Source organism: Musa acuminata, chromosome BXJ3-8 (genome assembly GCF_036884655.1).
Source record: "Musa acuminata AAA Group cultivar baxijiao chromosome BXJ3-8, Cavendish_Baxijiao_AAA, whole genome shotgun sequence".
NCBI lineage: Eukaryota > Viridiplantae > Streptophyta > Magnoliopsida > Zingiberales > Musaceae > Musa > Musa acuminata.
Window position 1 is genome coordinate 42570382 of NC_088356.1, and position 26233 is coordinate 42596614.

General features: G+C 38.7%; 3 protein-coding genes across 4 annotated transcripts; 2 read left to right on the plus strand and 1 right to left on the minus strand.

Annotated features, from left to right (window-relative positions):
* Window positions 1-516: 516 nt before the first annotated feature.
* Window positions 517-8027, plus strand: LOC135644703 (peroxisomal adenine nucleotide carrier 1-like). 2 transcript variants are annotated; one of them, XM_065162537.1, is made up of 9 exons: window positions 517-784; window positions 3211-3442; window positions 3592-3738; window positions 5551-5717; window positions 5829-6068; window positions 6869-6962; window positions 7086-7147; window positions 7320-7418; window positions 7515-8027. In XM_065162537.1, the coding sequence occupies exons 1-6, from the start codon at window positions 636-638 to the stop codon at window positions 6906-6908; spliced, it is 975 nt and encodes a 324-aa protein (XP_065018609.1). In that variant the 5' UTR covers window positions 517-635; the 3' UTR covers window positions 6909-6962; window positions 7086-7147; window positions 7320-7418; window positions 7515-8027. The 2 variants fall into 2 exon arrangements, with proteins under 2 accessions (XP_065018609.1, XP_065018608.1); XM_065162536.1 differs by having other exon boundaries at window positions 7086-7418.
* Window positions 8028-8303: 276 nt separating this feature from the next.
* LOC135646202 (psbP domain-containing protein 7, chloroplastic-like) lies at window positions 8304-9511 on the plus strand. Its single transcript, XM_065165486.1, has 3 exons — window positions 8304-8667; window positions 8761-8986; window positions 9066-9511. Exons 1-3 carry the CDS (start codon window positions 8358-8360, stop codon window positions 9379-9381), a joined length of 852 nt encoding a protein of 283 aa, XP_065021558.1. The 5' UTR covers window positions 8304-8357; the 3' UTR covers window positions 9382-9511.
* A 15485-nt stretch (window positions 9512-24996) lies between these two features.
* LOC103995351 (nuclear transcription factor Y subunit B-4) lies at window positions 24997-25780 on the minus strand. Its single transcript, XM_009415919.3, has one exon. It carries the CDS (start codon window positions 25746-25748, stop codon window positions 25248-25250), a length of 501 nt encoding a protein of 166 aa, XP_009414194.2. The 5' UTR covers window positions 25749-25780; the 3' UTR covers window positions 24997-25247.
* Between the last annotated feature and the right edge of the window lie 453 nt (window positions 25781-26233).

Below are 26233 nucleotides of genomic sequence, written 5' to 3' on the forward strand. Positions count from 1 at the left end.
CTTGGCCGGTCTTGGTGTAGCCCGTTGACATGCGAGAAATTATCTGCTTTGGACGATGAGAATCGAGTCTGCACAGTTTTACACTTTCGGAGCCTGTGAACTCCAAAAGGCACCTATAAGAATAAGGGAGATCCAACGGACTTATGAGCTTTTGGTTCTGATACTATTCAATCAAACTAGGACTAAATAACCTTATGAATCTTTTAATAATAATAAATTACTTTTAATTACAATCATAAAATGTATGGACTCGGGGAAAGGAGAGGTGGCCCCCACCGACGAAGTGCGGCGAGAGGCTCAGCTCAGTGAGAATAATCGTCTCCGGAGATCGGACGGGGCCGAACCAACCCGGCGGGCTTCTTTGGTGACGCTGTCTGAAACCATGGTCCCACCTTGTGGGCCCCAGTCCGAAACGAATACGGCAGGCGGCGTCACCCGAGAAACTCTTTCGGGCTGATTGGGTATGCCCCGGCTTGCTTGGCTGTGTTTAGGGCCGACATCTGATGCTGCCGTGTCCCGTCCAGGCTATAAACCCGTCGACGATGCGCACCGCGGTGAAGTGAGCGCGCGCGTCTTCGACTCATCTCGGTGTGCTGTGTGTCGCCGCTCACCGAGAGAGAGAGTGAGAGAGAGAGATGGCGGATGGGTTGGATTGGGAGTCGCTGACGGAGGCGACGTCGGGGGCGGTTGGGGCGCTGGTCAGCACCACCGTGCTTTACCCCCTCGACACTTGCAAGACCAAGTATCAGGCCGAAGTCCAATCCCATGGCCAGCGCAAGTACAGGTGAGGCAATTCTCCCTTTCCCCATCACGCCCCTCTCCTCCTCTTGTTGTCTTTTCCTTGAAAGATATTGTTTTAAGGTGGACAAGGACTATTTCTCTTGGTTCTGTGTCATTCGTATGCAAATCTTGGTAGCTGATTTTCTAATTTGCTTTTTATCCAGTTAAAAGATCCCTTTTGTTTTAGACAAGGACGATTTTTTTTTCGTTTTAAGTGATTCATATAAGGATTCAAGCTAAAAATAAGCTAATTCGTTGTCTGTCGTCTTTTCCTCTGGAAAAATAAAATATTGTTTTTGGATGGACAATGACGATTTCTTTCTCGTTTTAAACGATTCATGTAAAATCTTGGAAACTGATCTGCTGACTGTCAACTGTGATGTCATGATTATGGATTCGGGCTCGCCGGATTGCTTGTTGATTGTTGGAATATATATTTTTTATTTTCTTAAAAGAGAGGTTCTCATTGTTATTATAATTATTATAATTTTTAATTTTCAAGATGTGTTTTCTTCTTCACCCATTTGTAATCGATCACTTGATTGGGATGGCTATTAGGGTTTTGTAGGTTGTGATGCTGATAGAAGATCATTCGTCGAGTCTCTGTAATGAGTTAGTAACTAATAGATTTGATGGCAAGGAGAGCAATTATCACTTATTCAAAGTTCTCCTTTTTTTTTTCCTTTTTTTTTTCATCTTTAGCCCAACATTCTTCTGCTAAGGGTAGTAGTTGAAAGATAGTGGTTGCTCTTTGCAGTCAAATATCCTTTTGTTGAGGAATTGAATTTTTCTTCTCAGTCGAACTAGAGCTTTTCTTCAGAATCTATCGATAGAAACTAAAAGTTGACAGCTCAGTAATTTGTGGCATTTTGTCACTTTTTTCTGATCAAAACTAATTAGAGTTTTGAAATCAGACAATCTTGATCTGGATTATCAATTGGTATTGCATCCAAATCCTGAGATTTTCAGGACTTGCCAATTTGAGTGTTTGCGATTTGTAGGATGACTTGGATCTTCCGTTCCAGCTAAAACCATTTTTGGATCAAGCAATGTGTCTGATTCCATCTGATCTTTATTATTTGAGTGTTTATAAAGATTTGAGGCAAAATGGTTAGTCTTACCTACCATAACTGCAACCTGCCTCTGATTTGCATCCTCTGCTTCCACCACTCCTTCAACCTTTGTTTGTTACGATTTGCATGCCGTACTTAGTCCACTCTTTCTCCAAATGAAAGTTAATGCTGGAGAGTTTGGTCAGTCATGATCTATCATAGAAGAATGGGAATGGGAGCATGGACAAGCATGAGAACAAGGACAAAGATGAAAATGACGACAGGAATGAGGAGCAGATTCAGTGCCCTGACCACCACTGAGTTCTGAAAAAAAAAAATCCTATTTCTTCTGTATTTTCACTTTTGTTTTCGTATGTTAATTTTTTATTTTATTTTTTAACCACACCAACAATCTAAAGATTTAATCCATCTGATGTTGTTTTGACTAGAAATTTTTGGGGTTGATCCCAATTCTTGAAAACTTGCTACATTGGCTTCATTAATTATAGCTAACTAAATCCCTTTCTACATTGGCTTCATTAGTGTTAGTTAACTTTCTACTGTGACTCATCTCTTGTTATGCTTCACATGAGAACTGCCAATTAAATTATTCAATCTCAATAGTTATGGTGGACTCCATCACATCCTTCTCATGACCAATGTTGTGATGGACCAATCACATGGTGATCTTTTTTGAGATTTCTTGCTACATGATTCTAAAAAAGATCAGTTTCTTATGATTGCTTGGGTTGCATAAGCTATCTGACAAACCTTGTCCTCAATGTTGGACTCTTTTGGTGGTGTAAGACCAGTTTCACTTTTGTACCAGTAGCAGAATAAGCTCTTGATTGGATCTGATCATCTAATAGAATCTAACAACTTATAAGATTGACCTTTGTCTTAAAGAAACAGAAACAAATAAGCCACAGGAAATCATGAAATGAAGAGTAGGACACAGTGTGGCATTAGTATAGGACTCCATTTAATCTGAATATGGTCTGCTGAGGTGTTTAATTTTTCATCAAATTGTTATCAGACAATTGAAACAACCTTACTGTCACGAATATGCCATAGGCAGAAGCTTCTAAACCAATGATATATGAGCAAACTATGATCTATAGTCAGTTTCTAATTTATATTTTCTTTATGGCCCAGCATCATCTTGTAAAGCACATATAATGTATTTTCTGAAAATTGAGGAACTCATCCATGGAAATTGGCCATGTAAAGTCTTTACCATATTTCATAGAGAAGGTGAAGTTATTAATTTGCAGTGCAATCAGATCTATATTCAAAGGACTAATACTTTTTTCCACTGCATCAGAATAGCAGTTTGCTATACAGGTTTTTAACTTGATTTCTTTTCTGGCTTTATCAGGAAGCTTTCTGATGTACTGTGGGAGGCAATTTCCACACGCCAATTTCTTTCGCTCTACCAAGGACTAGGCACCAAGAATTTGCAATCTTTCATATCGCAATTTGTTTATTTTTATAGTTATAGCTATTTTAAACGTTGGTATCTGCAAAAGAGTGGAGCTAAATCTATTGGAACAAAAGCTAACTTGGTTGTCGCTGCTGCTGCTGGTGCTTGCACTGTGGTTGTGACTCAGGTAAGAGCTTTATCTGAGTGGAATTTGATACTATGTCCTGCTGTAATCTAGATATTATGTCCTAACATAGTCGAGTTGTTTCTTTCACAGCCAAGTAGCTAAAGTTTGGTTGCATTGATATTTATCAGTGTAGTTTCTTTTCTTTCCAGCCACTAGATACTGCATCTTCTAGAATGCAAACTAGTGCATTCGGTAAATCCAAGGGTTTATGGGAAACCCTGTCAGAAGGATATTGGAGTGAAGCATATGAAGGCTTAGGCATATCTCTCCTCTTGACAGCAAATCCTGCGATTCAGGTTCATGTTTTTCTTAGAGCCAAAATTGTGCTGGAATTGATTTTAAAACTGCAGGTTTTTAGGCTATTTTTAGCTTAGTTCTCATTCTTGCATGGAGTTCTTATTAATTAGGCTTGTGATGAATCCATGATCCTGATGAAGTGGGATAGAAAATGTTTAATGAACAACAAGGTCCAGTTCTTGCATCATGTACCAGTCATGAGATCTTTGCACCAAGTCGAGGAAATATATATGAAGCAAGAATTTCCATAATCAACAATATGAGGATTCTGAGATTAGGTTGGTAAAGTTGGTTATTGGGCTGTACAGACTACAGGAATTATACAGAATAGAGAACATAAGTCATTTTGATGTCTAGTAAATTGAAGAGCATTGAAGAATTGAACACTTAAAAGAGTATAGTGTCCAACTGCTTTAGTCAATTCAACGAGATCTGTTCATTTATTTTCTTTTTCCATGATATCACTGAGCAAAAGTACAATGATCCGTTGCTGTCTGGGAGACAAAATCTTATAAATGCATCATGAGCGACATTGCCTGTGTTTCTTTGTACGATATTTGTGTGTTCCTTGCCCAGACAGATGGTAAGTACTTTTGATTTGATAATGCATGCATGATAACTAAATTATATTTGATATGAACATGATAACTAAGAGATCTTGTTGCCTTTCACTGAGATGGAATCCCTGGTACTTTTGTATGTGTAATAATCTCTCTCCCTCTCTCTGTCTCTCTCTCTCTCTCTCTCTCTCTCTCTCTCACACACACACACACACACACACACACACAACTTCTAGTAGCAAAATGTAAGACTAACAAGAAACATTATCATAGATGATAGCCTGAATGTGAATGCATTTTCGTGTCATTTGGCATCCAATTCATATAGTAATGACTATCTGCTAGATTATCAGTGCAGATAGTTTAACACTGTTCTTTGATGATTAAATCAATCATAGCCTGTTTGGATAATTTGCTGTTCTTCTGATCTAATGGATGTACCTTAGATTTTAAAAACTGTCATATGAGATTACCATCATAGTTTTCCAATGAATGAGATGACTTTATTCCAGAATGTTCATATGTTATTTATTTAAATGCACTATGCATTACATTTTCTCCTATCAGTTCAGAAGAAGCAATTACCAATGCACTAATACGTGAAGTTTCAACCTTTAAATCCTTGAAAGAAAGTGCATTGTGTTTACTGGGGTTAGCCCAATGTTTGTTAATTTTATCAGCATGTTCTTAACCTTCTAGCTTGTTAGAAGTTTGAGGTCATAGAAACCATCATATTTATTCCATCTCATGTCACAATGCATTAGGGAATCTTGATGTCTATTTGACTTAGGTGCCTTTCCAGGTACTCTGACCTCAAGTAGCTTGCTTATTTTGATGTGTGCTTAATTCTGTAGATACTCCTAATGGTGCTGATTGCTTGCAGGAAGGTTTGTAAAAAATAAAAGAGGATTAGAAATATATTTTAAAGATTTATCTTACTTCCGGACACATCTTTGAGCACCACGTGGCAGATAGTTGCATCATTTCTCTCTTAATATTGATGCTAGGAATTATAACTTTTGGAATCCTTGTCAAATTCACACCTCTAAGATTTTCAATACACACTCATTTGCTTGTAATCATTTTGTTATTTGCTCCTCAATGTTGTGAAATTCAATAAATAGTAGACCAAATATTTTCCATCTGATGATGTCTCATAAAAAAACCATTGGCAGAAGTACCAAAACCTTTTTAATTTCATGACAGGTACTAATCATGACTTTGTTATTTTTTACTTGACAAAATGCATAGTATACAGTATTTGATCAGTTGAAACAAAGAATTCTGAGGAAACAAAGCAGTAAAGTTATGCCAGCAGACACTAAATCATCTCCAGCAGTTCTTTCTGCCTTCTCAGCCTTTGTACTTGGAGCCATCTCAAAGAGCGTAGCAACCATCGTGACCTACCCAGCTATTAGGTAGGTTGCACAAAACCTTAGAAATTCACTTCATCAAAGAAACATATGGTAGTAATTTTTACTACTAGATACTAATAAATTTCTTTTCTACACCTATGAATTGGTGAACAGGTGTAAAGTTATGATTCAATCTGCTGATACTGAAGATGAATCCAACAAGGATACACAATCTAAAACCCCCAAGACAATGGTGGGTGCCTTATCTTCTATATGGGGAAAAGAAGGGTTTCCTGGCGTATTCAAAGGTCTGCAGGCTCAGATTCTGAAAACTGTTTTGAGCTCTGCCTTATTGCTGATGATAAAGGAGAAGATCTCAAAGTATACGTGGATTTCCATGCTTGCTCTCAGAAGGTTTCTATTGATTTCACAGAAGAAAATAATGAGTCATTAGATGCAATATCTAAGTATTTGTCACAATAACATGGATGCAATATTGAACTCCACATGTGGATTTACATTCTCGAAGAAATGGATGTTGAAAATGAGGCAGCTAAATTGTTCTGCCATTTCAATTTAATTAGGAGTGGCTCTTTTTACCCAAACAACAACCTCCTCCAATGAAGGTTTAGATAAATAAACCACAGGATGTTTGTTGGCTGTAATTATCCTGAATGTGCTATCAACTTTTGTCAATAAATCAAGCATGGGTCACGATTCTGTGTTGTTCCAGTTTCCCTAATGATGATATAGCATTAGATTTTCTGTCTTCATTTCTAGTAATACTAGTGTTAATGTGTGATATAATTCTGGTTTAATCATCATTAGATAAGTGAGCTCTGGGACATGAATTGTCATATAAAACTTTCATATTAAGTTGAGGCATGTTTTCTGTTTTCTTAAACTTGGCATAATTTCTGTGTAAAAGCAAGCTTGGGTATTGCTTAACAAGTAGAAGATTAAGTAGATTTTAAACATGAATGAATCTATTAATGACAAACCCTTCACATGATGCTTCTTTATGTTGTTTTTACTTTAGCATCTATTGCAATTTGTTTTGTTATTGAATATCCAACATACCAAAAGAAAACACATAATTTTCATTAGGAAGTAGAAGTCTGAATATGACGGAGATTTACTTATTGTATTGTGGTATTAACTCTCACATTCCAAGTTTCTGTTGCGTGTCTATATTCTTTATCCATTCTTTGCAGAAGTTTTTTAGACCATGGCTTGCTATGGGGGAGACTGTGAACTCTATAAAGACCAGCTTGCTGATTTCTGCAACAATAGGAGCAGCAGCAAGAGGTAATTCAGGAATTAAATGCAGATGAGCTAGCCACTGATTTAATATGCAGTGAAAGGTTATAAGTTTTCTGCAGTAGAATACCATAATTGCAATTTGATGCTTTTTTTCTGCAAATTAACCAGGTTGATTCAGTGGTTCCTTAAAGCTATAAAAGTTTGAAGAGGGTTGAGTACCTTGGACTAATGTACGTTCTCTGTCATGGCAAAATATTTTATTGGTATTGAACTATCTGAGCTTTGGATTTGAGGTCATGAAGGAGTTGCAAGTCTCTGAATCTTGACAGTGCATTTGCCAGACTTTATGCTTCACTGAAACAAAATTTTCCAGCTAAAAATAAATCCTGTGCTTGTTCTTAGAAAGGTAAAGCTAGTCTGTTCTGCTTGATATGCTCAAGAGATGGTGTAGTAACTTGGATTGATGAATTGGTGAAAACTGGAAGAGCCACAAAGGATAAGGTTTTCTTGCTGCTGCTACTGTTCTTCTGCTAATTCAATCTGTTTATTGATTTCAAGTTCTCACTGTTCATACTTGCACTCTGGTTCCTTTTGCAGAATGAAAAATGGAGATTGGATAGAGGAAAAGAAAGAACATAAGAGAGAGAGAGAGAGAGAGAGAGAGGATTCTCTTAGAGCAATTGGTGTTCTTCATCAGAAGCTTTGTCAGTCATCTCCAACATGGATGGAATTCAAACACTTGTCACCATCATTGGCTCTCTCAGGTCAAAAAGTACACTATTGACAGCGTGTGCTTCACGTTCTGCACATGGAACAGCTTCCATTCACCATCTCCATTTCTGGTCCCATTACAGCTTTAAAGAACTCAACATGATTCTGCCAAACTCACCGGCCACCACATTGCTTTGCTTGGCTTCCATCCCCAAGATTTCACCCCTACCAGTCATGATTCCTGTAATTTGACTTCTTCTTGAGATAGATAGTTTCGAACAACAAGCAAGACTGGTCAAATACGTGTGACAGCCGCCTTGGATGAGGTTCCTCTTAGACTTATATTTATGTAACTCAACAGTAGTGATTTCTTTTACATTTAGATTGGATTTTTTTGGGATATAATTTTTGTACTAATTTAAAATGATTTATTAATAATAATAATAATAATATTATTATTATTATTATTATTATTTCTCTATCATATTGGACGGTGTACGGGAGAACACACGTTTGAATTAGTTTGTTGGAATATGAGATTGTGTGAATCCGAGACTCTGACTTTGTCAGATACGTACAGACTCGACACTCCACCAACAATTATTAATTTCCGTAAATTAAATGAAAACTATATATATATATATATATATTGGAAATTTGGTACCGCTGAAGCTATCGAGCTTCTCATCCACAATCCCCACCACAAGCAGAGCATCTCGAGCCCAAGCCATGGCCTTCCGTGCCGTAACCTGCCCCCGCTCCTCCCTGCCCATCCCCCGCCGCATCCGGCCCTCCGCCGCCGCCGGAGGCGGCAGACCAGAGTCCACCGCAGCGCAGTTTGCCTCGCTCGCCGCGGTGTTCCGCCGACGGCTCCTCACGGGCATCGGCTCCGCCTCGCTCGTCGCTCTTGGCGCCAATTTCGGCGGCGTCACTAGCTTCCTCCTTGGCCTCTCCCCAGAGCTCGGGCGGTCGCTGAGGCTCGACGTCCTCTACCCCGTCCAGGGTTTCACCCGCTGCCTCGACTCCTCCAATGGATTCGGTAAGACTGCTCTTCCCCTCTGATGCCTTGCTAGATCTGAAAGCTTATATGGCTTCGCTGACAATTTCTGGCTTTACACCGAGAAATGTGCAGAGTTCATATATCCAGAGAGTTGGGTCGGAGACCAGACGGTGCTCTACAGAGCTGCAGGCAAAGCAGAGTCCGAGAGACCTCTGGACCCGCCGCCTCTCGTCAATGGCCGGCCATCCTCTCGACCGCCGCGCAGCGTCAGCGAGCCGGTAGCTGCTTTCGGGCCTCCAGGATCCAACGGCGAGCTCAACGTCAGCGTCATCGTCTCCGACGTCCCTCGTGACTTCGCGTACGTCCTCGCTTCTTGCTGCGTTCGTCGTTCAGACAAAAAGCACAAGCTGATCGTCGAGTGAATTCTGCTGTAACAGGATCGAGGACTTCGGTGGGCCGAAGGAGGTGGGCGAGACGGTGTTGAGGAGGATTGCTGGGTCCAGAAGAGGATCCGATGTAAGTGCGGCACTGGTGGATGCAACAGTGAGGGAGGATCCTTCGAAGAACGTGAACTACTACAGGCTGGAGTTCAGAGTGGAAGGACCTTCGTTTCGCCGACACAACGTCGCCGTCTGCTGCGCTCGCCGCGGCAAGCTGTTCACTCTCAACGCTCAGGCACCGGAGTCGGTCTGGCCGAGAGTGAAGCAGGAGTTCTACAGGATTGCGGACTCCTTCAATCTCACTGAAGCATAGAAGAATTACGTCGAACACTTGATGCTGACCTCCGGGGTATCAAACCCATCGAGCTCTTTGTACATGAATTAGTCATTGCTCAATGATTCCTATGGGAAATTTGGTGCTGTGGTGGATGGTTTTACTCCAACATCGCTTGTGCAATCTGAAAGCCTCCATTTTTGGGATTGTGAAGATACTTTGGACGAAGACAATGATTCCTCCCCGTTGGACTGATACAAGAGTAGCTTGTAGACTTTTGGGCCATTGAGTCCACTCGAAGCCTTTCCTGAATCATGTTTGGGAGCATAGAATATAAAACTTTAGAAACTGATAAGCCAGAATTTGATTGTCCCAAGTGAAGTAAATATTCGGATTCATAAGATCGAGTTCCTGCGAGGCCAAGTCGAGGGCATTCTCGAGTACGACCCCTATGACGATCAAATTAGTGTTTAAGCTTGAAGTAGTTGGACTAAACAGAAATTCAATTTTTTGAACTGAACAACTAGCGACTTGAGCAGTGGATTGGCGTCTTATCTAGCACATTTGATGCCCATAATGCTTGGGTGCGCTTATTAGGTGACTAGATGCTCGGTTGGACAGGTGATGCTTGATCTAACTTTCGCATGTTTGAACATGTTGATTGGGCGGTTCGGATTTTCGATTGATTGGACATGTGGTGACCGATCCAAATCCCATGCCCCCATGGATCAAATCGCTCAAGTGGCACTTGGATCAATCGCCACCTGTTTGTGGGCCCAAGCCTTGATGGTGGTACGGGGATATGGATGTCCATGATAGCTAATCATGTGTTGACACATGTTGCCATGTGTTGACATACGATGCCTACTCACTTGCCATGTCATTGTTATCTATCACTAGCCCTTCCCCCACTGAGTTGAGAGGTTATAAATCTATTGAGTTAGAAGCATACTCAATAATGAATGTGATGTATCTTTGGTTTGGTAGAAAGATACATAACATTCATCGAAAGACTTGCTCGACCCATAGATCATACAATGTTGAATGAATCATGGGTCGTGGGTTACACATCATCAAAATATACATTTGACTCATGGGTTGTGCACTATCGAAATATGCTTTTGGCTCGTGGGCTATGCATTATTGAAATATGTGTTTGGCCCGTGAGCTATGCAATGTTGTATTTTGACAACTCGATCATTCGACTATTCGACCTAGGTCGACACACTCTCCAATTAATCATGGTCAGCATATGATAATGTAGATGTGGTTGGCACATGCTATCGTTTCGACTATGGTTGGCACGGTTGACACATTGGCTATTCAATAGTTTGGACGAGGGTTATGGCATTCGTTAGATTTGTTTGCTGGGATGCGCTAATGTGACAACTTGCATGTGTCATCCTTGTCTCAATCTTTGACAAGCACATTGTTCTGGGTGTCCGTCGAATTTGGTTGAATCATAACTTTCTTGATTCGCCTGACCCAGATGCCATGTGTCGTTGGCCCGACAACCATGCGAGGGTTGCATGTGCCTTTGAGAATTCAAAAGATCATAATGATTGCAAAGCTTGGTTCGACCAATGTTGTTTCACCATGTGTCCTATCAACCAGCAAAGCTATTATACGAAAGGTCGCTTGGGCACTATAAATAGCCCCTTAGATCATTTGTGCCTTCACGCCTTCGGACACTCTCAAAGCATTCAGACTCTCAAACTCTCTAGATTTCAAAACTTATAGCTTTTTCATTCAATAAGATTTAAATGTCTTCCTCATCAAGCTTCTTATCAACATTCAACCGTGAATCAGGTGGTTCTTTAGTTCCGTCACTACCTTCAATATCAATTTTCGTAACTTCTTCCTCAAGTGAAGGGGTCAGAGTCGTTGCTATGATAGGGGATGCCTTTTATGAGGCAAGCCCCTCGGGTGATCAAACATTGAAGATTATGCTAAGGTCATAGGACTTTGACTCTTGAATCTTAGAGGCAGACCTGATAAATATCAGGGAGGCTTTTGATATTCCTATAGAGTTTAAGTTAGTAGCTTCTCATCTTAGTGACCAACTATATGAGTTACATTATTTCTTTTGTACCTCTCTTGATGTCTTGGGGGTAGGGCTCAAATTCCGCCTCCATCATTTTTTTATTGAAGTCTTGAACCTTTGAAAATTTTTCCCTCCACCAAGTGGTGCTAAACACCTACTGGTATTTGGTCACCTTCGTCGAGGAGTGTTGAAGGCTCAGTATCTCCCAACCCTAACCCTACTACAAGCTTGCTTTATTGTAAGCCTCAGGGATTCAGCCTATTTCCTTTGTGCTTATCCTAGTTGCTAAGTCCGGGGGGTGCTTTCTTCTAACAAAAGTTGGAAGAAGAGAAATCATTTTATTTCTTCATGGAGGAGGTTGCCCGTCAATCTAGCATCGTCCACAAGGAAGTTTCAGAACACAATTCTAAGGTTGAGCAGACCGAAGCAGGAGCGACACTGTCAACTATGTGTCACTTTGTCCAAGCCCACAACTATCTTCCTAATGAGCGAGGCTTGGCTCAGGAAAGTTGAGATTAGTCTGTTAGGCTCTTTCCCTCCGTTTGGGCAAATAAAACTTGATATAATGGACCTTTCATGTATAGAGATTAATCTTCATGGAAATATTTTTCGTATCACTAAAGACCCCAATGCTAAGGAGTTAAGAGAGGAGCTAACTGGTCTCTAAAACTAAATGAGCTAAGGCTATAACTCAAAGCCAGAGGAGGGATGAGCCACCCCTAGAGGTACATAAGGTGACTTGAGCGATTACCAATGGTCAAGGTCAAACAACCATTTCAAAGGCACATATGGGCAAACATCCTGTAACTATCATATTGCCACCCTTGTCTCCATCATTGAGTCAACATCGAAGGGGTTTGAAGGTCCCCGCATCCTCTTGAGCCATTGACAGTCCTCATAATATGTGGGACTAAAGAAGGACAATGTCGTATGATCGCAACATCAGGTGACCGATCAACCTCTACCCCATCCTCATGACCGGGAGGTGTTAGCTTGGTCAATACATTCAACCTTTGTTTCATTAATTAGGTATGGCCATCTAGTGTGAAGCAATGGTCACCTCGCCCAAAAAGGGAGAGTTCCCTACAATTGACCATCCACCATGGATGTTGGTCAAGCTTAGGAAATTCCTCAGGAGGCCATGGTATGGAATTGTAGGGTGCTCCTCTTGAGCCTGACCAAGGGGCTATATTTGAGGTCCACAAAGGATCTTGTCATCAATAGTAAGGCCTTCATCAAGGTAAGCTTCAACTCTCTCAAATAATCCTTTCGCTAATCATTGCTTAAGTAACTAAAAATTTTTGTTTTAATGTAGCATAACCACCTAGGGATTGCCTTGGTGGATTGAGTCAGGGACTCTTTGACTATCTTGGCCCATGTACTAAAGAAAAGGGTTGACTTTATAAAAAGAGCTATAGAGAGTGACTTCGTGGCTAATGAGGTCGACTGGCTCTGAGTCCAAAAAATGGACTTGGAATGAGAATTGGTGGTAGAACATTGTCTATAGATAGACCTAGGAAACTGACTAGATATTACCCTACAATCTGCAAAGAAGGCAAAGGCTAACCATGTCCAGCTCAACGAAGACCTCATCGAATTGGATGCTGACATAGTAGCCCTTCAGGTGAAGAACGTTGGTCTACAATAGGCTATGGAGCAGCTAACCGAGTAGCTTTAGGCAGAGGAGGCAAAGAAGCCGGAGTATGAGGCAGAGGTGGTGGCCAAATATAAGGCATCTAAAGGCTTTGAGAAGGGTATAACCTGACTCTATTTTAATGCCTGGTGCTTCAAGTAGCAACTTATGATATCCCCAATACATTATAACCACCCTAGCCTTGAGCTCCTAAAGTATCTCAATACAAGCAATTGACTAATGAGAAAGTCGTCTTTGATGAAGGTGACAAAATTGATGATCAGAGTGAGTCTACTCCTCTTATGAATGAAGGGGAGGACAAATTTAATGATGAGGCCAAAGGGGAATATGCAAATGGTACAGAGATAACCGGCCAAGAAGATATTACCCATAACCCCAAAGAGGTCGTTACTACTAGAGAGGTCACACCAAAGAGGTTGTTGTTGACCCTACATTTGTTGGCCCAACGACTACCATCGAACCTACCAAGGTGATCGAAGGCCTCAATGCTAGTCATATGTGCCCTACAAGTCAATCACGTGAGGGATTACACGTGTGACTTGACACGCAGTCTTTTTGCTTATTATATTTTGATATTTTTATCACTTTATATTGCTTATTACATATATATATATATATATATATATATATATATATATATATATATATATATTGTGATGTCCGAGGATTTGTGCAATGAGAATCGGATTGTGATGAGATCATGATAATGAGACCAATTCATCTTTAAACACAGACTCTAAATAATCCTGATCATAGATTACTTAAGAGGGACATCGAGATAACCGGATAGACCAGTGTGTTGTATACCTATCCATATGATGGAGATAGCTGGTTTCATAGCTGCTCGTGTGGGGACACTAAGGATACAATGTAGGTGCTCATTGGAGAATGAGTTCACTGATTGATCCGCTCATGGAATACTGGATGATTGATGATGCCTTCTTATCAAATAGTGATTTTATAGTCCTAGTAGTGTATCTGGTCTTTAGACTTGAGACACTAAGGATGTCCTGTATGAGTACTCCACTCTTTGATATCAGACTTATAGGTTTGAAAGTTTCAGATCTAGTATAACCGATTATTGGGAGTCGCAACCAACCTTACGAGGGTTATTGAGTGTCGATAGAGGATCCTCTACTCTTGGTATCATGAGAAGAATATCCTGTATGTTTTTGCCCAAATAAATTCTTGGCCAATGTCATTCAGATTGAGAGAGAAAGAGTTCTCCGAGAGAATTCGATTAGAGCGAGACTCGAGGAGAAACCGTATGGATCTGACGGTACCATGCTCGATATATAATCTTTGGGATATTAGATGGATGATGGACTATATGTATATGATAACTAAGGACAGATAGGTCCAAATGATTGGATTCTCTTGTATTGTTTGGGGACTACGGCGTAGTGAAATAGTACGTTTGTAATCGATGAGTCAAGTGAATTATTATGGAGATAATAATTTACTAAGTCAGAAGAAGTTCTGATAGGTATGACTTACGGCTAGCTCGATGTTGAGCCTAGAGGGTCAGACACATATAGTAGGTGTTGCAAAGAGTAGAGGTTCGGATATGAGATATCCGTTGGAGCCCATATCTTATTGGATATCCAATAAGCCCCTAAATTATTGGATCCCATGGATGAGATACAATAAGAGCTAATAAGAGATTATTGGGTAGAGACCCACTAATCTAAGAGACTTAGATAATTGGATGGAGATCCAATACCGAATATGATATGATCCATTAGGGTTAACTGGGGGGCCTCTATAAATATGAGGTAACTAAAGACCCATAGGCTGGGACTTCTTGGTAGCCACCTCCTATTCTCCTCTCCCCTTCTCCTCCTTAGATAACAAGTCTGGAGATTTAAGGAGTGTCGTTGCAGCTCTATTGTATGGATTACCACTAGATAGGAGAACGTCTGACCTCCTTCATCTACTCCTACAGATTTGTAGAAATTCAGGATATACGATCTCCCTAGGTAACACAACTATCTCATACATGGTTTTTCGTGTCACGGGTTTTTATGTACCAATCTACGCACGACGACGAACATGTATTGGAAAATTTGAGGTTTTTATTTTATGTTCTTCCACTGCGCATATGATGTCGCCCCTAGATTTCCTTACACTCAATCCCCTAGCTCATGATGAATAAGAGACTAAGGGGGGTAAGCATGTGATGACATACTAGGCTTCCTTAATCCGCTCCTTCTCGATGAACCTACCTCCTCCCCCTAAAGGAGGATGATGAAGTGTATGAGGTCAAGGCTGATTAGATGCGTAGGTTCTTTTTGATGTGTAGGCCTGATTGAACATAATGTAAAGTTTTTTGAAGAAATAGAAAAAAAATTATTTCATTTGAATATGTAAAGTATAAATACATTGAAGAATGATATTCTTTTAAGAATAGCATTTCTTTATATATTGTATGTTTTAGGTCCAAGAGGTGTTTGAGCCCTTGAGGGTTTGTAGATGATAAGTTCCTAATCGGACCTCCTCAATCACCCTGTAGGACCACTCTTAAACGAGAGACAACTTTCCTCGATATTAGTTGGTTCACTGACTTTAGCTTTACAAAAGACCAGGTCACCCATGCCGAAGCTCCAATGTCATACATTATGGTTGAAGGCCCTTACTACGCTTCTTTTATAAGTCAAGTGTCAAAGGTGTGCTCTGGTTCTATTAAGTAGATCTAAGTTAACCCAATTGCTTGTGAGTCATACTCCTATGTCTGAATGATTGACAGAACAATCTCAACTAGGACCACATCTTCTATACTGAATGCTAAGTAAAAGGGGGATTCTTTTATTGGAACTCTTGGAGTTGTCTAATAACTCTATAAAATACATGAAAGTTTATCAGCCCATATTCCTTTTGGTTTTGATTCTATCTTTTTAAATCCCTCGAGTATGGCCTAATTATTAACTTTGGCATGTCCATTGGATTGGTTTGAGGGATGCTACTGAACTAAAATGGAGGCATACCCTAAAAGATTTATAAAAGTCTTTGAATTTGGAGTTGTTAAATTGAGTCTCATTATTAATGATGATGATGACTCTTCAAATGTCTAACCAAATAGCCTATGCCAACCAAATAGAAGTTGCATTAACTTGACGCCAAAGGGAAAGGACTTAAAAAGTTAAGTCCCCACTACGCGAATGACCAAGTTGCATCTTAAGGGCACAATTCCACAGTTGGGATCCTATGAGCATTAGTGTATGTTGGCATCGATTGCATCGCTACACATATTGAATTGCATCTTGATAAAATATGGTCCAATAGTATCCTTACTTGAGGATCTTGAATTCTAATGAGTGTGCTCCAATGAGTTCTCCACATATTCCTTCATGAACTTCGAATAAGGTTCGAGTAGTCTCTTCAACATATAGATAGTGAAGAAAAGACTAGGTGATAGATTTGTGATATAGTCTCTAAAGGAGCATCCAAGGTGGAAAGTCAGAGGATGGATCTTCTACGATTATTAAATTCGTGATGAAGTGGTCTAGGACTTGGGCTTTAATAGCAATATTGATAGGAAATATCAAACTTGCTAAGTTTGATTGCCCACTTCAAGAGATGCCTGACGAAATTAGGCCTTGAGAAAATTATTGCATCAGTTCATTAGTTATCACAATGATGTGGTGGGATTATAAATATAAGCATAGCTTCCTTGCAAACAAGACTAGAGCATAATTGAGCTTTACAAAGTTCAAATATTCGATTTCAACATCTTGAAGGATATGACTCATGTAATAAATTATCTTTTGAATCTTTTCAACCTATCTAATTAAGATGGAGCTGATGCTAGAGTCACATAGAGATAAATATATAACTCTTCTCCTAGATCGAGGTAAGACAACCAGGGTGGTGCAACCTGATGCTCCTTGAGTTGTTAAAAAGTTGTTTGACACTATTCGATCTACTAGATGTCATTAGATTGCTTTAAAGTTCTAAAGCATAACAAGTATTTATCAGTGGTCCTATAAAGGAAGTGACTTAGAGTGATAATTTGACCGATTAGTTACTAGACCTTCTTGATAGATGATGGGGGCTTCATATTCAAGATGACTTATACTTTCTCTTTATTTACATTAATTCCAGTTTAATGGACCATAAAACTCAAAAATTTCCTAAGCCAACCTCGAAAGCACACTTTGCTAGGTTGAGCCACATCCAAAACTTCTTTAAAATAGTGAAGGTTTTGAGTAGATTTACTAGATGCATGTTAAATGTTTACCTTTTGACCAGCATATCATTAGCATATACTTTCATATTTTTCCTTATTTGGGTTTGAAATATTTTGTTGACTATTCTCTGATACATTGCTTCAGCATTTTTAAGACATGACTTTGTAATAATATAAGCCTTGATTAGTGATGAAAGAAGTATGCTGATAATCTTTTGGGCTATCTTGATTTGGTTATATTCAAAAAAGGCATCCATAAAAGTGAACAACTCATGACCTAAGGTTACATAGACCAATTGATTAATTTGAGGCAAGAGATAGCTATCCTTTAGATAAGCTTTGTTAAGATCAATATAGTCAATACATGTATGACATTTTTGGTTACTTTTTTTTACAAGAACTATATTAGCGAGCCACTTTGGATAGTGAACCTCATAAATAAAGCCAACATATAAGAGTTTATTGACTTTTTCCTTTATTATTGTCTGTCAATCTAATGCAAACCTTTAAGGCTTTTGTTGAATAGATCGGTTCTCCAAGTCAATGTTGAGATATTGTTGGGCTACAACCTAGTCGATTCTTGGCATGTCGTTAGGAGTCTAAGCAAAGACCTCCATATTGTAACGTAAGAAATTGATGAGCTTGGCCTTCTCTTTTGGGAGAGTCAAACTAATCTTCACAATTTTTTCTAGCCTCGTTGGGTCCAAGGGCACTTCTAGTAAGGGTTCTCCAACCTCGGGATGAGTGATCTAAATAGTAGGCTCTCTTGGATCCAATTATTAGATTAAGAGGATCGTTTTCTTTGGAAGTGTCACTGATGTAAGGTAACACTGACAAGACTCCCGTGGGTTGCTCTTGACCTTTCCAACCATAGAGTTAATGGAAAACTTTAAGATCATGTCGTAGGTTGAGATAACTATGCACAAGCGATTGAGGGTCAACAACCGATGATTGTATTATAGGCAGATGGAACATCGATCATGATGAATTTTGTTTTTACAATCTTCGAGTAATTGTCCAACCTGAAGGTAACATACAAATATATCATTCCCATGGGAGTTATGAAATATCTAATTAAGCTAATGAGTGTAGAGAAAATTGATTGAAGGTCCTCAAACACTCAACCCAATCTTCAAAAATGCATTAACAATCCTGAGAGAGACAACTAGAGCATCGTCATGATCAAGATTGAGATGTTCCACCTCTTCCTCCTTAAACACAATCGAAGGATCTCCTAAGGGGCAGAATCTCTTAAATGGAGGGTCCCTTACATAATTTTTTTGAGATGTGGAATTAATTACTCTAGACACAGAACCTCCTACAATGACATTCACCTATTGATTAACAAGACCTCATGGTCTTAGGGAAGGTTCTCGCACCCTATCTAGATAATGATTGAGCTTTCCCTTCTAGATAAGCTCCTCAATTTGCTACTTTAAATCATAACAATCTTCAATGTCATACCTATGGTTTTGATGGAAGTGGTAATATTTTGAATGACTTTAATGAGTTGGAGGAGCTCATAAAGGATGAGGGGTATGAAGCAAGCCTTTTTCTTTTATCTGCATAAATACTTTGGTATATAACATTATTCAACAAAGTAAATTCTCTATAAGGGAGTGCTAAATCTCCCCTCGGTTTATCATTGTGGGGGTGTTCCAAGTTTCCTCGATGCAAACTTCTTTCTTCTCTTAAAGTTTTTTTAGGTTCAGATTTTTTTTTTCCTATGATTATAAACTCTATCATTATGTGACGATTGATCTCTTACAATAGCTCAGGAAAAGTAGTTGGTAGTCATGTGATAACTAAATAGAAAAACTTTAAAGGTTGAAGGCCACCAATGTAGGCGTTGATGAGAATGGATGAGCTTAGGTCAACCACCAACCTAACCTAGTCATTAAACCATTGCCAAAAGAGAAGTAGTCAGTTTCTTTGGTAGCTTATAGCTAATGAAGTTAAATTCAAATTTCTTAGCGAGATATCCGAAGAACGAGATCAACTCTAGGGATAGCTTGGAGAACCATTTCCCGACGATACCTTAGAGTGTTGTTGAGAATGTGCGATACATAAAGGAGTTGTCATCCTGAATAGCATCATTTGGGAAGTAAAAACCGCTATATACTCTGTTAGATCGAAAATTCCCTTATATAGCTCCAAGGTTGGCATCTAAAAGCCTTAGGGGATGGGATCCTCCATTATCTCTTTGATAAAAGGGGACTTATGATAAGGATTGGCCTATGATTGTTTACCTTATCTTTTTTTCCTTTTGATGTCCTCAAAATTAATAATCTATCTAATGGGATGGGTCTTATATGTTGGGAGGGAGGTTAACGGAAGGAGTGACCGACTCTCGTGATCCCTCAACATCTTGAGGGGGGTTATTATTTGGTAGAATGCAAGTGAAAAGGTGAGAAGAATGATTATTCTAGGGTGGATCAATAATAATAGGACACGACTCTACTACTATACTAGGGGTAGGAGCCACTGATGGAATAGGAGCTAGAAAGCAAGGGGTAAATAGAGATTATTGTGCTAATTAGAGGACATGCGAGACCACAAATCGAAGAACTCCTATTGAGAATTGGACTTGTTGGGTTAGGTAATAGAAGGTTTTTGTTGAGATAATTATGATTAGAGCTATAGATTGAATAACTTGGGGGTCGACCATCACATTTTGGAATAGCCGATGAAATAAGTAGGGATCAAGAATTTGAAAATTGGGGGGTAGGGTACAACCTCGGTCGGGGAGTATATAGATCGAGGGGTTTGGGTGTGATGCATTTGACACAATCGGAATCAGACCCCTTAGTCCAATTGGCCTTCGACACGGTTCCCTCTAAAGTATTCTACGTAAGATCGAGTGCCTACAAATCTAAGTCGGGGGTGTTCCTAATTATGATGCCTTTGATGATTAAATTAATTTTTAAGCTCGAAGTGTTTAGATTAGCCAACTAAGCATAAGTTCTTTTTTTTTTGGAAACATCATTATAGATAGCTCTAATGATGGTTGTTCCCGGGACAATCAACGAAAAATGGGGAACAGCTAGCAACCCAAGCAATGGAGTGTCATTTTATTCGGCATGTCCGATGCCGATAACTCAGATGCTCAGTTGGACACGTGGCATTTGATCCATCTTTGGCGCGTTATGAATGTGCTAATTGGGTCGCTCCGAATCTATGGTTGATCGAACATGTTGCGATCGATCTACTCCCACACCCCCATGGATCCAACTGCCCAAGTGGTGCTCGCACCGACCGCCACCTGTTTGTGGCCTCCAGCCTTTGTGACGGTACGGTGGTGTCAGCAATGGATGTTCATGTAGGCTGAACATGCTGCCGTGTGTTGACACATGACACCTACTCCCTGACCACGTCATTCTTACCCATCAGAAACCTTAATGTTTACATTATGTAATGGAAACCTCAAAACTATGTTGCTTCAATAATGCTTAAGAATCTGCTAAAGAATCTGTTTGTCGTCTCAATTGTTTATGAGTGCCTCTGTTAACTAGTAAGGTAGTAAACCACAAACAGCAAGAACAGTGAGATGTTCTCCTCAGCTGCAACTGCTTTGTAGTTTTGTGCCAAGGACTTTGGACAAAGATTCTGACAAGCTGTCATAATTCCACAGGAATTTTATCCAACACAATCTAACTCAGTGGACTCTCTTTGGACACATGGCACAGCCGCAAAGACTAAAGAGGTGTTTGTCTTCTGTGTTATACTTTGACAGGCATTCTTGTTTAGCAAAACAAGTGAACATGGCACCAACAAGAACAGCAGATTATATAGCTATCTTGTGGTGGCAATTAGCTCCTTATTCAGCTAAAACTATCAAAGAATTTAGTAAGTTTAGAGAGCAAAACTGAGCTTTGGATGAGCTTCAAACATTAGAGCTTCTCCTCAGCACATATCTGAAGGAATAGTAGCCTGTAGCACATGAGCATCTGCGTCAGAAAAGGAATCTGAAGAGCACAAGGATACAAGAGAGCTTACAGGTGTCTTTACAGAAACCCCATGATCCTCAAAAGACTTCACAACTCCCTTTGTCTTTCAAGTCCTGTTCATGAATAAGATTCTCAAACCACTCTTGGATTGGACAAAATAGTATCCAGAATTAAAGTTTAGGAACCCTAGATGTATGTCCTTCATGTTGCTAGCCTTTGGTGTTTTGGTTTTAGATGTTTGGGTCAATGATTCAATTGTTTTCTTAGTGTAGAGAGGAGGATTCTATCTCTAGTCCCATTGATCAGTAAATTTAACTTCAATAATCTTAACCTCTCAAGAAATACTGCGATAAGAATCGATAATTATAATCATTTCTCAGGAGGAGAACAATTTAAAAGTCCATAAAAGAATGAACATGTTGTCTTCAATACTTTCAGTGAAGAATTCTAGGCATATAGAAATGTTACATTGAGTTGTTTCCTTAATCTGTTTGGTGGATCCACATCCAAATAAGATTGCTTCGGTACGGCGAATTATTGGATCCAAGGTTTAGGCCATCATCCTATAAATTCCAGTTTTCTGCTGGATCAAGCACAATTCTCTGTGGGATTTCTGTAGATCAATTCCGGTTATGCTTTGTTCAGGAAATCATGTTCTAGGCTCCAACCTCGATCCCTTTCCCTCAACTTAATAAGTGCAAACAGCATTGAGTGAGACTCAACTAAGTGGTTATGATTGATAAGGAAATCGTAAGTTGTCTCTAACATTTACGATCACAATTGAATAATCTCATAAGTTGTCATAAATCACTCTATGCACATTTTGAGGTTCGATAGCAGCTATTGAAGGAGGCCTGACAATGATCAAATCAAAATGGTGATTGCTCCCTCAAACACCACAAGGAATGGTAGGAAAAAGATAGAACTTTTGACAACATGATATTGAATAGTCACATTGGTGATGTGATATTATGTTTGAGTGCATAGGTATTGTTCTACATCTTCAGAGGTTGGGAAGGAAGAACATCAATGGCATTCTCAACATGAGCAAATCATTTCTTCATATCTGAAGAAGCAAAAGCCACCTATGTAAGAAATGAATGCAACTCCATGGTGGAAGAATGAGTAAGAAGAATGCATTATTATCCATCAGCTGCAAGCCTTTTAGCTACTCAGGGAGACTGTGTGTAACCCTAAGCTACTTGAAGAAGTTAGAATTCAGGATGTGAAAAGAACAAGTAACCTGGCCAAAGAAAAATATTAGAGATAATCACACTTTTAATCCTACTTAATCAAATTATGACATTTTAGTCTCTGTAGATTGAGTCTCACAAGATTGTTAAAAGGCAAAAAAAAAAAAAAAGATTGACATCCTCATCTTTGAAAAAATAAAAGGCACATAATCCTACCAACAAAGATCAAATATAGGGCTACGAATGAGAGCTCATTCTCACAAAAGGTAGTTTTACATGTTTATTAAATCATTATGAATGTTTAGTGAAAACCATTTTTATAAACTCAATTGTATTCCAGGTTATGTGAAAACATGTTTGTTTTGATCAAAATGTTTCTTAGAACAAAACAGTATTTTGATCAAACTATTTACTTGATATGTAGGCTTAAAAGGTCCACAACCTATTATTTCCTTTTACTCATCATTCATTTATCATCTGTCATGTTGATCATTCTTCTTATTATTTTTGGAGTCATGATTTTGTTTCACATCATATGTAAATTTTAGGCTTGCCAATGATTGTTACTATAAGAACTAAATGATTCTATGCTCATAAATTCTTAAATTTTTTGATGAAATACATTGTATGTTTGCCCTAAATTGAAGTTCTATAATTGCATTAATGTACACATTATATAAGATAATGTTGAAGCATATATTACACATTTCTAGCAAGTGTCATGACAAATTGTTCTGCATTCACAATTTATGATACACTTAAATGAATTGCATACCATATGGTTGCCTTATTTTTATGGAAAATGTTTGTGCTGTAAATTCATGAACCTGTCATTCACAATAAACAACCATTATGTGAAGTAGATGTCTCACACACAATCACAAGGTTTTTACCTCTGTGCATTCATGAACTTGTCATTACTCAGAAAAAACACAACCATTATGACAACTAACTCTAATGATAAGATAATTTCTAAAATTCAGGGAAGAAAAATAAAGAAGTCCTTATTTCAATACCTTGAGAAAAAATCTTTAAAAAAAATAATTGCTTGAACTGTTTTTACATGCAAGAATGATGAGATAATATGCTATGACGGTAATGTTTATAATTGTAAAGGAGGAACAAATAAAGAAAGTGAGTGTTAAACATATTTGGATGATTACTAAGATTATCTTGAAGCATTCAACTAAGGCTCCTTTAAAGCCAATGCTAGTTTCTTCTTATCCATGTGTTGGTACCCATTTTGTTCTGGTCTATTCAAATCTCTCATATTTGTTTCATTCTCTAGAAAACACATGTTACCTTTCTTAGTAATATATATCACTCAAAAATACAAGCTCCCATGTAGATTGAAATTTGTTTTGTTCTTATTCTTATGATAGTGGAGGAAACCAATAATCCATAAATCTAAGTTGAAATTTTCTTATTTTCTTAAATTAGTGGCATCTGGTTGAGATAATCACTCTTGATCACTATCAATGATTTTAGTTTACTTCATACAAAATGCTTGTCATCTTAGTCAATAATATAAAAATTAGTCTTATGTAGTCATTGCAATTATCCCTTATATATGAGTTAATTTTTATTTATTATGATTTTTCCTCAAATTGTTTCTTATTATTATAATCTAATCACAAGAGAGGCTTTTCTCTTCATTAAGAGTTCATCACTAAGTTAAGAATCATAAAAAATTTGTGACTAAGCTAATATTTAGCGAAATAATTTGTAATCTAGAAAATCATCATGTGATCAAATTTTCATTTATATAATAAATTCAAAAAATTTATGTATTATCAACATCTGATGAACTTCTCGTGGATTAAGAGATCTTATCCATAATGAAATTATGATGCAAGTTCAAAAGCATATGTTACTGATAGTTCGCGTGCGAATCTCATGATATCATATTATTGTATGAACAAATATCTTCATTAGTGTGATTCCACCGTGTGTCGCACTTATTATTCTTCAGTTCCAACTTCGAACTTGTCAAAAGATTACATGATTTTGATATTGAACAATCTTAATTTATTTCCAATATTCATTAAAGAATAAGATACATATCGGAAAATGAACATGATCCTCTTTAAGATCATTGTCTTAGATATTAAGAAACAAAAAAATGTTATGCACAATAAAAGTTTAGTTTTATAAACTTGGTACATTCACTGAGATAGTATTAGCGTCAGAATGATCTTCATTTGAAACTTTAATCAAGGATTCCCCCTTTTTTTTAATCTTCTCATAACAAAAAAAAAAATATAGAATACAAATTTCTTTAGACCACAATCTATAATGCAAAAGTGTGAAGTCATTTCTTGTCAAGAAGAGAAGAAAGAACTTGGATATCTATAGCCTCAGTACAATTGAAATCTAACCTTTGCTGCTACACAAATTTTACCTCTTAATTGAAACAAGATTATGAAAATTTTACCTCTTAATTTTACCTATGATCAGAAAAATATGAAAATTGGTAGCATTACTTCTTAGTTGAAACAAGATTAGCATCTTCTTTTTTCCTTTCTCTTAATTATCATTTTTTTTTGTTGGCTACAAAGGAATTCCGAGATTCTTACAAGCAGGAATGATTCACCTCTTTTAAAGCATGAAATAAAATTTATGTGGCTTTAAGTCAAGAAATTTCCAAGTGCTTTGATGTTCAAATGCAGCAGCCCTTCTATGGCTTCTTGATCTCCACACAAGAACAAGAAGATCAGATCATATGCATAATATCTACAGCAATCGTAGAGAAAAATTGCCAATTTTCTGTGTTCAAATGCCTAAATCATGCCATTCTAAGATCAATTGGCAATGCACAAAATCAAATTGGAAACGTTGCGTATCATTCGACAGTTGTAGATGTACATCATGCCATTATCCATCAACCTACCGAAGGATTGGTAGGAAACAGATGCCTTCTCGATGAGCTGGTCTTGGAGACCGACAATTCATCGACAACATCGATGCAAGCAATCCTGTTGTGATCCCTAGAGGTTGCCTTCTCTTCGTGCTCCTTGTACCTGTGCAAGTATCTTCTCATGGCATCAGCGTAGTCGTCAAGGCCAAGCGTCTTCATGGCGGCGCAGATGTCGTCGCCGTTGATGGTCTTGCGGTTGTTCTTCTGGCAGCTGTCGGCAGCTTCCCCCGTGATGAAGCCGATGAACTCGGAAGCACACTCCTGCATTGTCTCCTTGGCTTGTTTCGAGATCTTGGCGTTCGGCGGCAGCGCCTTCTTCATGATCCGCCCCACGTTGGCTATCGGCAGCAGGTGATCCTGCCCGCTGGTGTACGCATCTCCTGACAAAGTGTTGGCAGCTTCGGAAGCACGGAATTCATAGCCATGGCCGCGACGTTGCATTTGCCTCTCCGAAACGTCATCCATCTCCCTGGAGAGGAGAAGCTACAAGGCCATGAGAGGGCGACATGTAGCTTCAATGTGGATGCTTATATCATCCATTCATCTGACATCTTTCGCCTTGTTCGAGCATAAAGTGGGAGTGCAATTGCTCAGGTGTCATTTTCTTGAAGTGCTCGAAAGGAAAACAAAGGTCGAGTAGAGTAATGCTTAGAATCCTAACATTGTTCGGTGTGTCGGTCGGTCATTCATCACTTGGAACCACTTGTCCTAAACAATGAGCAATTGGATTTATGGAGAACCGGTCTCGTACACTAATTCTTCTTCTTGTGGTGAAAAGCGATGCTGGTTCGACTCGTTCGCCTGATGTCATCTCATATTCTCAGTAAATACAAACAAGAATTCTTAAGGTGCTACTTACTATTAAGATGATGGGAGTCCAAAGGCATCCATCCACTCTTGAGTGCAAAATACTTTTTCTTATATTGACGATTGCTGCATTTGGATTAGCC